The sequence below is a fragment of the Diceros bicornis genome, chromosome 8, assembly GCF_020826845.1.
Source record: "Diceros bicornis minor isolate mBicDic1 chromosome 8, mDicBic1.mat.cur, whole genome shotgun sequence".
NCBI classification, from domain to species: domain Eukaryota; kingdom Metazoa; phylum Chordata; class Mammalia; order Perissodactyla; family Rhinocerotidae; genus Diceros; species Diceros bicornis.
In genome coordinates this window covers 66,051,479-66,066,681 of record NC_080747.1, presented here as the reverse complement: position 1 = coordinate 66,066,681, position 15,203 = coordinate 66,051,479, and the positions used below count along the sequence as shown (strand labels likewise).

The window sequence follows — 15,203 nt, the reverse complement described above, 5'->3', positions numbered from 1 at the left end:
CGTTGGTGGAAAGAACAGAAGATGATGAAGACATATTGTGGCTATGTTGGTTTTATCAGAATGATTACTTTACTATAGTTTCTCTCATTTAAGCATTTTCCACATGATTAAACCAAAGGAACAAAACTATTTCCTTGCGGTAAATGCTTCTATATATAAAAAATTATATTTAGTTCCCATTAGCCTTGCACACTGATTTATTTCTCTTGCTAAGTTTGTTCTTGTATTGATGGAGTCGTTGTAGATAGTATAGAAAAATGTGCAAAAAATCCTAAAATATTCAGCTGGATTGCTCAGTTGATTTTGAAAGACATTCTATAATTTGGAAGTGGATAGCAAAAGATAATCTTTCTAATAATGCTTTGCCTAGAATAATATTAAAATTAATTTATTTTACTATCCTTACTTGCTTTACCTGAGATATTCTTTTTCTCATTTGCATAGCCACACCATCTTTCAAATTGCTATTATTTGTAGCAAATTAACTTGCCAAAAATGTTACCATGCTTCTGATGATGACATGGATCCTCAGAACATATTCATTTTGTGAACTGTTCTGTATCCCCAACAACTTGGATGCATCAAATGATAGACAAACAAATACGTGTAACTGAAAAAGTCAGTTACACATTAAAAAATTTTTTTGGAAAATATAATTTTCTTTTTTAAACTATTTCTGTGTCTTTTGTGGGAGTTTTGACAGTCTCTGAAGCTGCAAGACATACTGTCATGAAATGTTACCTATGGTAAGTGGTAATAATAATGAAATATCATGCGGTTTCAAAAAATAAATTCTAAGTTCTTTTTAAGTATAATGATTTTATCTTGCATGACTAGCCTGCAGAGTCAATGATCTTAGGGCTATTCAGTGTCCAGCATATGGCGAGGACTCAATAAATATTGAATGAAGGCGTTAATCAGTAGAACATTGCAGGCATTATGGTTTCTCATATAGAATCTTGCTGATTTACTCTCCCAGAGACAATAATGACTCAGGCAGAGAGCTGCCATAATGACAAGGAAGTGCCTTACCTATATGCCAACCAGTGCCTTAGCCATCATATTGTAGGGTCTACCTGAGTATAGGTGATCTCAAAATCCAACAACTGAGCAACACAGGTCAGCATTTGAAACTAATGTACCACACATATGCAAGGGCCAAAGAGGGATAAATAAACCAGTGCTCATGGATTGCATTTGAATATCTGAGGTAAAACCTGAACCACTAGGCATAGCAGTTCATTCCCTTGGAGTCTACTGTGTTCTGTCTTAGTGGAAGGAGCTCAGAGAATTTACCAGTACATATTCCTTCCTTCCTTTTGTTATCTCATTCAAGCATTTATTCAACAAATACTTATTGCCAGGCCCTAAACATTGTAGATTCAGTGGTGAACAAGATAAACCCGATCTCTGCCTGCATGGAGGGGAGACAGATGGTTTTTCCTCCTATCAATTTCCTCACCAATCTCCAAAGGTGATGGGTTTATGGGAGAGAATCTTCACTAACGTTGTAGATCCCAGTTTGGACCAGAAGTAGAACTTTCCTGATGAGCATGTGTTAATCAATTAAACCAAAGGAACAAAAGTGTTCCCTTGCAGTAAATGCCACTATATATAAAAAAGTTCTGGTTCCTTTTTACCTTTTCGTCAATAGGGAGACATATTAGAGAAATACATTTCTCTTTGTTTCATAATATACAATAAGCTCTTTCTTTTTCCAATTACATCTTCTTATTATGAGCTCTGTGATGTATATAAAAGATACATAGTACACATGTAAGTTATAAAACATAATAACAAAATGAGCGCTGTCAAGCTGCTGCCCAACCTAGGAAGTAGAAAGTTAGCAATGTTATTGGAGTTCTCATGTGCTCCCCTACATCATTTCCCAGCCTCCCACCCCCTCTCCTTGGGGTAGTCTGTATTCTGAAGTTTAGTAATCATTCCTTTGGTATTCTTTATTATTTTGATTTATATATATAGCTTGATTTAACCTGTTTTTGAACTTTATAAAGTTGGTGTTATTTTTTGCAACTCATTTTTTTCGCTCAATGTGTATATATATTTTAAGATTCATCCATTTGGTTAGTTCAGTCATTTCTCCTGTCATGGAGTTCCGTTTTCTGACTCTACCGCAGTGTGTTTATCTGCTCTCCCACTGGGGAGGTGTTCCAGTGTTTTGCAATTACAAATGATTCTGATGCAAACATTCTTATTATACACATCTCCTGGACATATGCCTCCTGGTGCACATGTGCAAGGATCAGTCTATAGCTCTTTTTTCAAAAATCAGATCCAATGATGTATTTTTGGAGTAGCATCATTTTTTCCTTAGCAGTGTCAAATTTTAGATGGTAAGAAAGAAGTATTTATCTTATAGAAATTATATCAACAGTTCTGAGTAAAAATGGGTGAAGCAGAAGAGAGATTTCTCTAAAAGAACAATTTAATCTATTGATTGGTTGATCATACTTAGTGAAATTTCTGATTTTTTAAAAAAATAATGTTTCAGTATTCTATTTCATTCTTTGTATATTATCTGTAAAATGTTTCTAGTACATGCCTCTGGCTACTATTAATTTTAAAAGATAGTACAGTATGACTAATAATCAAAGATCATTTCCATGCTAATTCCTACATTCCCCCCTGGATTCAGTCTTTACTTAATTACAAGGATTTAGATGAAAATCTGATCCTCCTCTGGATACAGAGCTCCCCGCCCATGCTAATAAAAGAGATATTGAGATGTGGAGAGAAACACGTTTCTGGACAAGATTCACATTGAAAACCAGCAACAAATGTAAAATGTTTTTCTCTGCAAACAGACAAAATTTGATTTTTTTGTCTTTATAGTGTCTTGCTGTTTATTTGCTTATGATAAATGTCTGTGATTATATGTGATGACATAATTTCAATGTATTTGAAATTCAATTATTTATGTGTGATATATTTGAAGGTTTACTTTGGAAAAATTAAAGTGCGTTATTTTTTTTAAATGCGTGTAAAGATTTTTGAATCTACACAGAGCTGTGTATTTATAGTTTAATTCAGGAAGATAATTAAATAAAGGTTTCTTTTTAATTTTGAAGTGTATCCTTGCTGAAGAATTTACCTGAAGATAAATTAACCAAGATCATTGACTGCTTGGAAGTGGTAAGAAATTTTAAAGTAAAAAATTATCAGTAAAATTTAAAGTAAAGTATCAGTAAAAAAATTTAAAGTAAAAAATCATTAAAAAATAGTTTAATCTCATCATTATTAGCACTGTAAATGAATAAAAAGGAAAAGATGGTAAAGATGGTAGATCACCAGTCTACAGAGACCAGGAGCCTTTTTCTAGTGTGAAAAACCTTAGGCCAACTCACACTGAATTAAGGGGCTGGGATGGGTTTCGGTGACTCTTCTGAAATGTATAAAAGGAAATTGGATGTGCATGTCTAAAGTGACATTTGATTTACATATTTTAATCTTTTTAGTATATTCTGTGAAATGAATCTGCCTTACTCAAGAGGAATCTAATTTTCTGCAATTAACATCACAATTCCTCATAGAGTTTTCATAGCATAAGGCAGTCAGTGATGCATAATTAGGTGATGGAGTAGAGAAAGGGTATACTGGGGCTTTTGGTGACAGGCTTCTGAATCAGGCTATGAAATACTCCATACTTGAAAACTCTAGGCCATGAAAAGACTTTAAAAAACAAAACAAAACTGTGCTTCAGAAGCACTTTACCTATTTTAACATCTAGGGAAAAATGGTACTTTGGAATGCGTTCAAAAACTCATATTAGGCATCACCCAGATGGTTGGTTCTAGTCCAAGACTAGTCAAGTCTTCCGTGAATAATGCTTTTATGACATGTCTCTTGGATTATTATGATGTGCATTATATGAAAACCTCGTCAGATTTCAGAGATTAAAATTCAAAGCAAATAACCTCTCTCTAACTTTTTTCGGGGTCAATTTCTTTGAAACCAAAATGGCTTTTATGGAATTTAAAGGAGGTAAGGAATAGTAGAGAAGTCACATGTAGACTTTAAGCTTTTATAAATCTGTTCTCAGTGGGAGACAAAAAAAGTTCGGCAAGACTGATTGTTGACGGATTCATGCCTCTGTCAATCATGATATACAATGTAAACTAATATCTGTTGAGAAGGGAGCACTGACCATTTTATCCTTAAGTGTAAGTGACACCAGTAATGTTTCTATTTACAATTCATGGAACCCATCCAGCAGTTTATCAAGGACAGGCCATGATGACACAGTGCCTGGCCTTGTGTCCCCAGAGCGTTCAGATATGAAGTCATTTTCAAGAGGACTGCTTGCCCTCATCTCTTGGGATTTTCCCAGTGTAACATAACCCAATCACAGATGTTACAAATTAATAATTCATCCTAATTTCTGAGAATGTTTTTTTTTAAAGCTGGAGAGGCCCTATATTTTTTTCTTAACCTCGGAAATCTGTTTTTAATATAATACTAATAGAGTAGATTCACCAGAGGGGAATTCCATGCTGACAGCAAATATTAAAATTTAGTATCATTAAAAATAAATGGTAAATTAGACATATTTATAGCAGCCACAGGCAATAGCTACAGAATATATAGATGGGGGCTCAAATCCAGTATTAATCAACACACAATTCGAATTTTAAAGTCTCATCTTTTAAAAAACCTTAGAAAGGCTTTATTATATCTCAGCATTTGCAGACAGCAGCACAGTTTATAAAGGGCTCTTTATTCATACCTGGCAAACAAATGTGTCTCTGTAATGTGTGAAAATTCTCAAATGCAAAAGTAATTAACAGCGGAGTAGTGGGATGTATTTAGCGCTGAGAAAAGCACATAATTTACCAGCATAGCTTGGACTAATGACCCATCAACAGGGTCCTGACAACAGTCAATCACTAATGCATCGGAGTTATGACAGAGCGCCTGATGAGTTCCAGGACCAGCTGTCCCACAAACTGGCTCCATAATCTTCGAGAAAAACAGGCTGAATCTGGTTGTTGTTTAGTAGTTGATTTGGACGGTTTTTTATTCTTGTGCGGGGGCAGGGAAGGGAGATCAGAGTTGCCCATCACCAAGCCAAAGATCTGATGTGTTTGTTAAGACTTGGACTGTTGAACTCCTAGACCAAATAGCCATAATTGGGCAGTGTTCCAATGGCATTTATTTTTTTGTTTGTGAGGAAGATTAGCCCTGAGCTAACATCTGTTGCCAATCCTCCTCTTTTTTGCTGAGGAATATTGGCCCTGGGCTAACATCCGTGCCCATCTTGCTCTACTTTATACGGGATACCGCCTCAGCATGGCTTGATAAGCAGTGCGTGTGTCTGCGCCCGGGATCCGAACCTGCGAACCCTGGGCTGCCGAAGCGGAGCGCTCAAACTTAACCACTACACCACTGGGCCGGCCCCCCAATGGCATTTCTTGCTTTACCTTAAGTCACTCAGAACATTCGGTTCTAGAGGCAGACGTTGCCTTTAAGCCTCTTCTCGTGTTCTGATGGGAAAAGGAGAGTGGGAATAGTACCAACATATTCACTGATGTGCTTTAAGAGTTAACTAATGAACATCATAAAGCATGATACAGATTCAGAAAGCAGTGTAACTATTAATGATAATGAAAATGATAACATGACTTCTGCACCTGGTAGTTGTGCAGTATGGAAGACAAGAGTGAAAGGAGTTTCTGCTTCTACTCGTGGTGATCAATCCAGGAAGCATGGGATTTGACTGTGGGGTTGATCGAAGTCACCTAACTCTTTGTTACAGAGCTTTGGTATTTTACTCAGTGACCCTTTGCACTGCGACTCTGACATGCCATGTTTCACAAAACTGGAGTTGTAGTGGGAGTAGGGCAGGGGTGAGGTGGTGTGAAGTGTCTTTGCCTATACTCGGATCACCCGTGGTGCTGCTTAACAGGCAGATTCCCAGATGCCATCTCACACTTACTGAATCAGAAACTCTGGGGTAGGGGCCCAGAAATCCACATTTTAACATTTTAACTATGTGATTCTTATGCTTATTAACGTTTGAGAAGCACTAGTTTAAAGTTATGATAAGAATACAGTCATATTTCTCTTAATGACGGAGAGGAAGGCATTGTTGGGTGATTTAGTCGTTGTGCAAACATCATAAGAGTGTACTCACACAAACCTAGATAGTATAGCCTACTACACACCTAGGTTACGTGGTACTAATCCTATGGATCACTGTTGTATACGCAGTCTGTTGTTGACCTAAATGTTGTTATGTGGCACATGACTTTGCGTATATTTAAAGTTTGCCATAGTCTGCCTCTTTATTCAGGAATTTTTCACTTTTTATCATTTTTTAAAAGCCTAGTCTTCCTTTCTTATAGTTTCTGGTAACACTTGCATAAGCTAGAGGGATTTTCTCATTTTAATGATTATATCCAGAGCCTTAAGAAAGTTGAGGTAATTGTGGATTTTGCCACAGTTTATGGACCAGTTATTTAAAGGTGGGGCAGCTAGGTGTTGTAGAAAGTTCACTGGTCCAAAGTTGGGAGATTAGGGTTTGTGGTCAAGCCTCTGTCAATTAATTGTGGTGGGCATTAGGGTCTCTTCATGTACAAAATAAGGGGGTGGTGGAGCACATCTCTAAGGGCTCTTTCATTGTTTCAGTTACAGAATTCTATACAGTTGGCTCACCTAAATCACAGGAATTTCTGTTGGTTTTCATTTTATAGGCTCTGGTTCCTTGGAAATAAACAATCTAAAATCTACTAAATTTTGCCTGGATGGTTGATAGGGTCCACCTGATCCAGGTGTGTTTGCCTTAAAATTTCTAAGGTGCTTTAACTATTGTACTTGGGCAAACAAAAAATAGCTGGTAACAATCCAAATAACTGTATTTTTAAACAACCAACTTGGGTACATAGTCACACAATGCAAGGAGCATGTGTGTGTGTATGTGTGTGTGTGTGTGTGTGTGTGTGTGTGTATGTGTCTGTGTATCATAACTGTGCATATCATCAATACCTCTTTGTAATGAAGATTTCTATCGCACTCTAAAGATTCTAAGAGTTTGCTTCTTTGTCCCCATCACCTTGGATTTTACTTCTGGTTTTATGTATTCTATTTTCAGGTGCTCAGACTCTAGCATTATCACAGAAAGACCATTTTTTTTTTACAGTGAAAAACTCTTTCCATCTTTATCTGTGGCTGTTTGTATAGTTTTCTTTTGACCTCTACCTCTCAGTCTGTCCTGGAATTGATTTTCTTATTTTTCCCTCTTGCCATACACTACGTAACTCCTCTCAAGGTTTCTAGACATCTTCTTTTAAAACATCTTTTGCAGACTGTAGGTCACAACTCATCAGTAGGCCATGAAAGCAATTTAGAGGAACATTTTTTTTTTAATATCAGAGTAGTAAGTGTAAGTATTGTCTAAATAGAGTTCAATTTTATATAAATGTCTGTATGTGTGAATGCTTGTGTGTGTGTATTTGAGTGTACATGTAAAATGTATTTGTAGAAAAGAATAAAAAAGTGCTTGAAAACCATTTCTCTACAGGGTGGGGTCTATGGCTTCTTGGTCCTCTAAGGGACCCCTTTGCGATGTGACCACAGGACAATAACCACACTGTTTGCATTTCTCTTTTGGTCTTGGTGACCACCCTAGCTAGACTGGCTGCACTCCCCAGTTGACAAACATTGGCCAGTCTAGCATCATAGCCAGTACTTCCCACCATATATTTTTGGTCTGACCTACATCCACAGCCTGTTCTGATCTATGAGGCTACTGTCAACACACTGGGAGGTATTATTTATCTTCCTCCCATGGTTTTGGGTGACAAAGAATTATCCTTGGGAAAAATACCACTAGGAAGGTTGTCCCTTAGGAAACAACAAAGCTCTTTCTCAGTGTTTCCTTTCAAGCTTCTCCTTTTTAACTTATCTGGCGGACAGGAATTAAAGCTGAACCTCCACACACACCAAAGGCTTTATAATACCTGAAGAACAGTCTACCAGCACTTCAAAAATTCTCCTGTTCCTTCTGTACCGTGGGTAATGGGGACTGAGATTGAGATGGGAACAGGAGAGACTGGAGAGCAGACTTTCTGAAACAGGAACATCTAACATGACACCAGCAGCTTTAGTAAAGAGAATTGAACATTAGCCGGGTAATGAAGATACCTGGACTGCAGTGTCGTGATCACTCGCTTAACCTCCAAGGGTCATAGTCATCTCACTGTAAACTTGAGCTTGTATATTGCGCAAGTTTGTGATAAAGCTAAAATGAGAAAGAATAAAGAGTTGGAGTAAGCAAACTGTGAGGCAGAAACCCTCAAAATGTCATTTTCTAGATAAAATAAGAAGTTTGTCTCTTGCTTACATAATAGTCCAGGGAGGATGGGTCCTGTTGGCTCCAAAGAGTCATTCAGGAAGCCCAGCTGATGGCTACTCTGCTGTTTTCAACGTGGTCCCTCTCCCAAGATCTCTCTGGGCCATGCCATTACAGTTGGGGGAAGAGTATGAAGACACGTGCCTAAAACAGTTCATAGTCTATGGAGGTGGCACCTGTCTCTTCTGCTCAGATTCTTTTAGCTAGAAGTTAATCACGTGGCCACAGCTAACAGCAGGGAGGCTGGGGAGTGCAGTTCACTGTGGAAGACTTTGATGACCAGCTCACGGCCTCTTTCACAGGAATTAACAGTCACCAGATGCCTGGTGCCTACCAAACGTGCCACCAGGAGCTTTAGGTACACTGTCTCACCTAGTCCTCAAACAACATTAGGTGTGGTGGGTCATACCGTCTTAATTTTACAGAAAAGGAAACTGACGTCCAGAAGATTTAAGTAACAGCTAAGCAAACCATTATACTCCTTAAGATGGCAATCGTTAATTGAGTATTTACTATGTTTTAGGTGCTGCTTTTTTTGTTTGTTTGTTTTTTGCTGAGGAAGATTTGCCCTGAGCTAACATCTGCTGCCAATCTTCCTCTTTTTGTATGTGAGCCACCGCCACAGCATGGCCACTGACAGACAGGTGGTGTAGGTCGGCGCCCAGGAACCAAACTTGGACTGCCAAAACAGAGCGTGCTGAACTTAACCGCTAGGCCACTGGGTTGGCCCTTAGATCCTTTTAATGCATCAAAAAACATTGTCTTTAACAAAATCGTCCCATTTACAACAACATGGATGGGCCTGGAGAGTATTATGTTAAGTGAAATAAGCCAGAAAGAGAAAGACAAACACTGTATGATCTCACTCATATGTGGAATATAAACCAACACATGGACAGAGAAAACTGGACTGTGGTTACCAGGGGCAGTGGTACCAGGGGGTGGGGGGTGGGCACAAGGGGTGAAGGGAGTCATATATATGGTGATGGACAAACAAAAATGTACAACCCAAAATTTCACAATGTTAGAAACCATTAAAACATCAATTAAAAAAAAAAAAAGTTGTCTTTAATTGGCTTATTGTGGTAGGCTGAATTGACCACCCCCTCCCCCCTGCCAAAATGTCCAGACCCAAATCCCCGGAATATGTGAATAAGTTATGTTACATGGCAAAAGGGTCTTTGCAGATGTAATTAAGGTTCAGGACCTTCAAATAAGGAGATGATTCTGGGTTATTTAGGTGGGTCAAGTATAATTACATGAGCCGTTAAAAGCAGAGAATTTTCTGTGGCTGGAGCCAGAGATATACAGCAGAAGTGGAAGTCAGAGAGATTCTAAATGTAAGAAGAATTTGACATGCCATTGCTGGTTCTGAAATGTAGGGGGCTCTGTGCAAGGACCAGAGACAGATCTCTAGGAGCTAAGGGGCAGCCCCTGCTGACAGCCAGCATGGAAATGGGACCTTATCCTACAACTGCAAGGAACTGAATTCTCCTGACAACCTGAATGAGCTTGAAAGCGGATTTTCCCCTGAGCCTCAAAAAAGGAACACAGCCCTACTTACACCTTGAATTCAGTCTTGAGAAATCTTAACGCAGAGAAATCTAGTTGAGCTATGTTGTGCTTGGACTCTGACCCACAGAAAATGTGAGATAATCAATGGCTGTTGTTTTAAGCCACTAAGTGTGTGGCTTTGTTAGAGCCGCAGTAGAAAACTAATGTGCTTCTCTTCTCTAAATCCTTGAAAGTAAATGTTCTTATTTGAATTTTATGCATTGATGGACGTGAAATTCCAAGCAGAACTGGGATTTGAATCTAGACCTGTTTGGCTTCAAAGTACTTTTCCCTCTAAGATATTTTGCTTCCTTCCCTGAGATGTTGAAATGTCTTGTAAAATGTACATAGTGCTATGTAAATAAAAACTATGTTTATTAGTATTAGGAGTAATATTTATTCCATAAATGTAAATAGGTTTTAAGAGTAAATGACCAAAAATATATTGAGATATAGCAGATACAAAAGTAGTTTTGTTTGGATTTTGTTTTCAAGTCTAAAAGAAAAACAGGAGAGAGCTATTGTATTGTTAATTATGCCTTTTTAAAAAATTAAACAAGCCCATTTTTGTTTGTATAAATAATTGAGATCCATTTTAGTTCTATGACTTGGAGACAATATCAAATGCAAGCAAAGTACAGGTGGTGGACGGTTTAATCCATCCTTTGTTTTCTAAGAGACTGAATTGCTCTTTTAGTCTGACAAGTGGATGACTTACTTTTCCTTGCCCAAGAGTTCTCTGATCACTCACACATATAGACAACGAAATGTGACAATTTGAGGGGGCCGGCCCTGTGGCGTAGCGGTTAAGTGTGCGTGCTCCGCTGCAGGCGGCCCGGGTTTGATCCCCGGTGCGCACCAATGCACCGCTTGTCAGGCCATGCTGTGGCGGCATCCCATATAAAGTGGAGGAAGATGGGCACAGATGTTAGCCCAGGGCCAGTCTTCCTCAGCAAAAAGAGGAGGATTGGCTTGGATGTTAGCTCAGGGCTGATCTTCCTCACAAAAAAAAAAAAAAAAAGAAATGTGACAATTTGAGAATTCATGAGGATAAACTTACATTGAAGAATAGAATTTATATGTAAAAAATTCTAGTGTCAATCTTTATGATGATAAATCTTTGGAAAGAATCCATATGAAAGAGCTATTTACTATGTAGGTAGAATTTTCCAAGCAGTTACTCTTCAAGGAATTAGAAATTGAGGCTGATATGCCTAATATCCATTGAGGATAATATTTTCAATTTATTAGATAATTATTTGTTCTTTTTTGAAACTCTAGACCCAATTCAGACTGTTGCCGATCATGAAACAGTTTATACTTAGATTATTTAGGTGGAGGCCAACCTGGGTGTCAGTGGTTATTGTCTTGCTGTCCTTTCTCTTCATGTCTTCAATGTCCATGCCTGAAATGCAGTATTCCAGGGGAGTTTTTTCTCTGAAAGATAAACATAAATGCAGATCATACAGCAAAAATCTCTTTACTTTTCCACAGTTTACAACTGCAGTGTTAAAAAAAGATTACAGTTACAATAAGGAAAAAATAAAAGATCAGGTGTGGAATGCTGATTTCAAAGACACAAGGAGTTCTATTTCATTATGTATTCATCTGTTCGTCTCCACTGGATCTAACCTTTTCTTTCTCTCTCATCCCAATAGGAATACTATGACAAAGGAGACTACATTATTAGAGAGGGCGAGGAAGGAAGTACCTTTTTCATTTTAGCAAAAGGAAAGGTAAATATTAATTAAAGCTTACTTCAAGTAAATCAAAAAGTCTTTTCAAAGAAGTCCTCTGCGTTGAAAGGGTAAAGGAGCATCTTCCCAGAAGAGTCCTGTGGGGTTTGATCTGAGCACTGGGTTTGGAGGCACAGAAGACTTGTGATGGGTTCCAGCTGAGCCAATAACTTCTTAGTGACGTTAGGCAGGTCACTTGACTTTCTTTGGACCTCGTTTCATTGTGTATAAAATGACTGGATTATTTCTAAGGTCTTTTCTGGCTATGAGTATGTGATTCTCAATTAGCCCAAGGTCCCAGATCAGGGCTGGAACATTTTTCTATCCAACGGATATGACAAGCAGCAGGTAGAGAAGAATGAACTTGGCAATTGAGGACAGCAATGGCCAGGCATCAAGCTATAGAACAATATGGCTCAGAACTTCCATTCATACAGTACCTCAAGTTGATTTAGATGCTGATGAAAATTTTATACTAATATGTACAATAGGTCTTTTTCTTTACCTAGATATTGAGTGGGTAACATGTTGCCAGTTGCTCCCTATGTTGACTCTTAACAATGTTCATCAGAGATAAAAGGCATTTGTGAAATATTGAAGGAAAGAGTAAAATCATGAGCACCAGTGTCTAAAACTGTCGGATTTTTACGAATGTTCTTTCTTCTGTGGAAGAGTTTATCATCAGAGAGTCAGGCACTGCCCTTTGTAAACTGGTTTGTGGTTGAACTTTGAACCAGACCCCAGTGAAGGAAAAAAATTAACAAAATAATTTCAAACCTCAAAACTCTTCAATGTTCAGAACCACTTTTTATCATTTCTCCCCAACCTGGACTCCATGCTTTGAAAGAATTCTGGCTAATAAACAAATTGCATTTATTATTTTTAAAATTTTAATTTATTGTAACTTAGATACAAGTTACAAATTATAAATGGTAATCAGAATTTCTAATCAGCATAAAGCAACGCTTGTTACTGTGTTGAATGGGAATAATTCTAGCCACAAACAAGGAATATTGAAGTTTTTGTTTGGCTCTGCCATGGAGCTTCTTAAATCTTCCTGGGCTGTGGGTCATGTTGAGACACCCGTGAAAGCTGTGGACCCTTCTCCATATCCACATTTTTTGTTCAGTTTTAGAGAGTACGCAGGATTCAGCGAGTCAGTTGCAGATACCAGATTCAGAACTCCTGATACTCAGCTTTATTCTTGATTCATTTGCTAACTCTATTTGGCTTTTTGAAGTAATCAAAGTTCTCACAGGACCATTATTATTTGCTTTGAGAACCGCTAGGAAGGAGTCACTGGATTTACATAAAAGTTTTTAACTTTGGGAGGTGGAGTTTAAATGGAGACTCTTCCTCTTACAGATGGTGGAGTCCTTTGTGTTAAATCACAGGATGTCTCAGTCCATCCAGAGCTGACTATAGTTAGATTATAGTCCTAACTATGGCAAAATTAAAGCTAAGACTTGTCTTTTTCCTTCTTCAGTCAAGTTTATATAGATCTGGAGGGTCTGGTTGAATGGATATGCACTCAGATTCTCCTTTTTTCTTCTCTCTCTCTTTTTAATTGTTTGACATCATTTAGGTAAAAGTCACCCAGAGTACAGAGGGCCATGATCAACCACAACTGATAAAAACACTGCAGAAAGGAGAATATTTTGGAGAAAAAGCTCTTATCAGGTGAATCCATAAATTTATCTACCATACCTAAGTAATTCTTTGCTTTGTATATGCAACTACTCGTTTAGAGTTGTCCAATTGAGCTACAATGTCCAGGAATTAAACAAAAAACATTTTTTTTATTAGAGTCATTTTATTTTATTTATTTTTTTGTGAAGAAGATGAGCCCTGAGCTAACATCCATGCCAATCCTCCTCTTTTTGCCGAGGAAGACTGGCCCTGAGCTAACATCCGTGCCCATCTTCCTCTACTTTATATGGGACACCGCCACAGCATGGCCTGGCAAGCAGTGCGTCTAGTGCACGCCTGGGATCTGAACCCGGCCCGCCAGCAGCGGAGCATGCGCACTTAACCGCTATGCCATGGGGCCGGCCCCCTAAACAAAAATTTTAACCTGACTTCTAAAAAAATAGAATGTTATGCAGAAAATAATATACTAATATAAAATAATATACTAATATAAAATATACTAAAAATATACTAATATAAAAATAATATACTAAGATAAAAAATATACTAATTTTGCACAGTAAATAAATTGGAAAGTCTTAAGTTTGCTAGTGAAAATAAAATTAATGTTCTATCACAACTTCTAGTTTAAAAAAGAGTCAGAGAAAGAGATTAAAGAAGTAAAAATTATAGTTTTCCCTTAAGAATGAGTTTTTACATTTCCAAGTTTTGAAATATTGCCGTTTTCTTCCTTTTAAAAAAATTGTCAAATAATGACTTTATATATTTTGTGTATTTTTAAATCATCATGCCAAAGGTAATATTTTCTTAAGAATTTTTATCAGCTCATTTTGCAAGCTTAGAAACAACTCAAAATAGTGTATTTGAAATTTCTACCTGAACCTTAGGTCTTTTGAGGTCTGAGTTTATTTACTGTTGATCTAACTTATAGAAGAAATATTTATAAAAGTTAATGAAATGGCTCAGGAGACACTTTGTACTTCCCGGAACTCAGAAACAACCTTAAGTCTGAAGACATACATTTTCTTAAATAGAAATAACTTTATAATAAATCAAGTTAAAGTTTTGAGCAACACACCTTTTGGTGTTATATATATGTTTTAAATGAATACTTGAAATTAGTTAAGAAATTTCTCAAAATTTATGTTATTACTAAATGGTTTTGTTTCAAATTTATGCTTATAAAAAGGAATAGTGTTTCTGTTCATTTATTTTCCTCCTGACTTTTGTCTGGGAAGTCCTAGTTCTGCTGATTTGTGTGTTAGGATTACATAAATACAGAGCAAAGAAAGTCTTTAGAAATTCATATCTGAAGACAAATTTTATTATTTAAAAATCATAAAGCTCTTTTTTTACAAAAGAAAATCCAAGTATTTAAACTTAGTAAGTTATGGCTATTATTTAAACAATTCACAAATGAAATTTAAAGACATTGAATGTTTCTTTTCCGTTTTCTAGCTGGTAATGAACTTGTTTCAAGAATAAGGAAATTGTCCATTTTTTGTTTGTTTATTTGTGACAGAATAGAATACATTCATGTAATATAGTCATGTAATGTCATTATTCAAGACTTCAACGTATTTGGTTTTAGCATTTACAGATTATTTTTCTCATATTTCCAGGCAAAACAACTAAAGTTCGCAAGTGCAGAGAACTTTATAAATGCACTGTAGAGTCCAAATAGCTCTTGAAAGGAAATATGCTGTCTGGTTTTGCTGGATCTGAAATAATTTATGCTGTGTGTTGCAGCTAGCCAGTACAGTGTTTTCCCATGAGAAACATGGGAATTTATGCTTAAGATAGACACCCAACTCCCCAAAGCATTTGAAAGCATAAAGCTAAAATCAATGTGAAGGAGTGTTGGATACAAATATTTTTACATTTTTGTGCATTTT

At 37.0% G+C, this 15,203-nt stretch overlaps 1 protein-coding gene across 2 annotated transcripts in view; it reads left to right on the top strand.

Moving 5' to 3' along the window:
• PRKG2 (protein kinase cGMP-dependent 2) overlaps window positions 1–15,203 on the top strand; it is a 103,001-nt gene that overhangs the window by 34,331 nt on the left and 53,467 nt on the right. For both annotated transcript variants that reach the window (XM_058547354.1, XM_058547352.1), the window contains exons 6-8: window positions 3,090–3,153; window positions 11,581–11,658; window positions 13,244–13,338. In XM_058547354.1, the coding sequence (XP_058403337.1) occupies window positions 3,090–3,153; window positions 11,581–11,658; window positions 13,244–13,338 (237 nt within the window). The remainder of the gene's footprint in view (window positions 1–3,089; window positions 3,154–11,580; window positions 11,659–13,243; window positions 13,339–15,203) is intronic.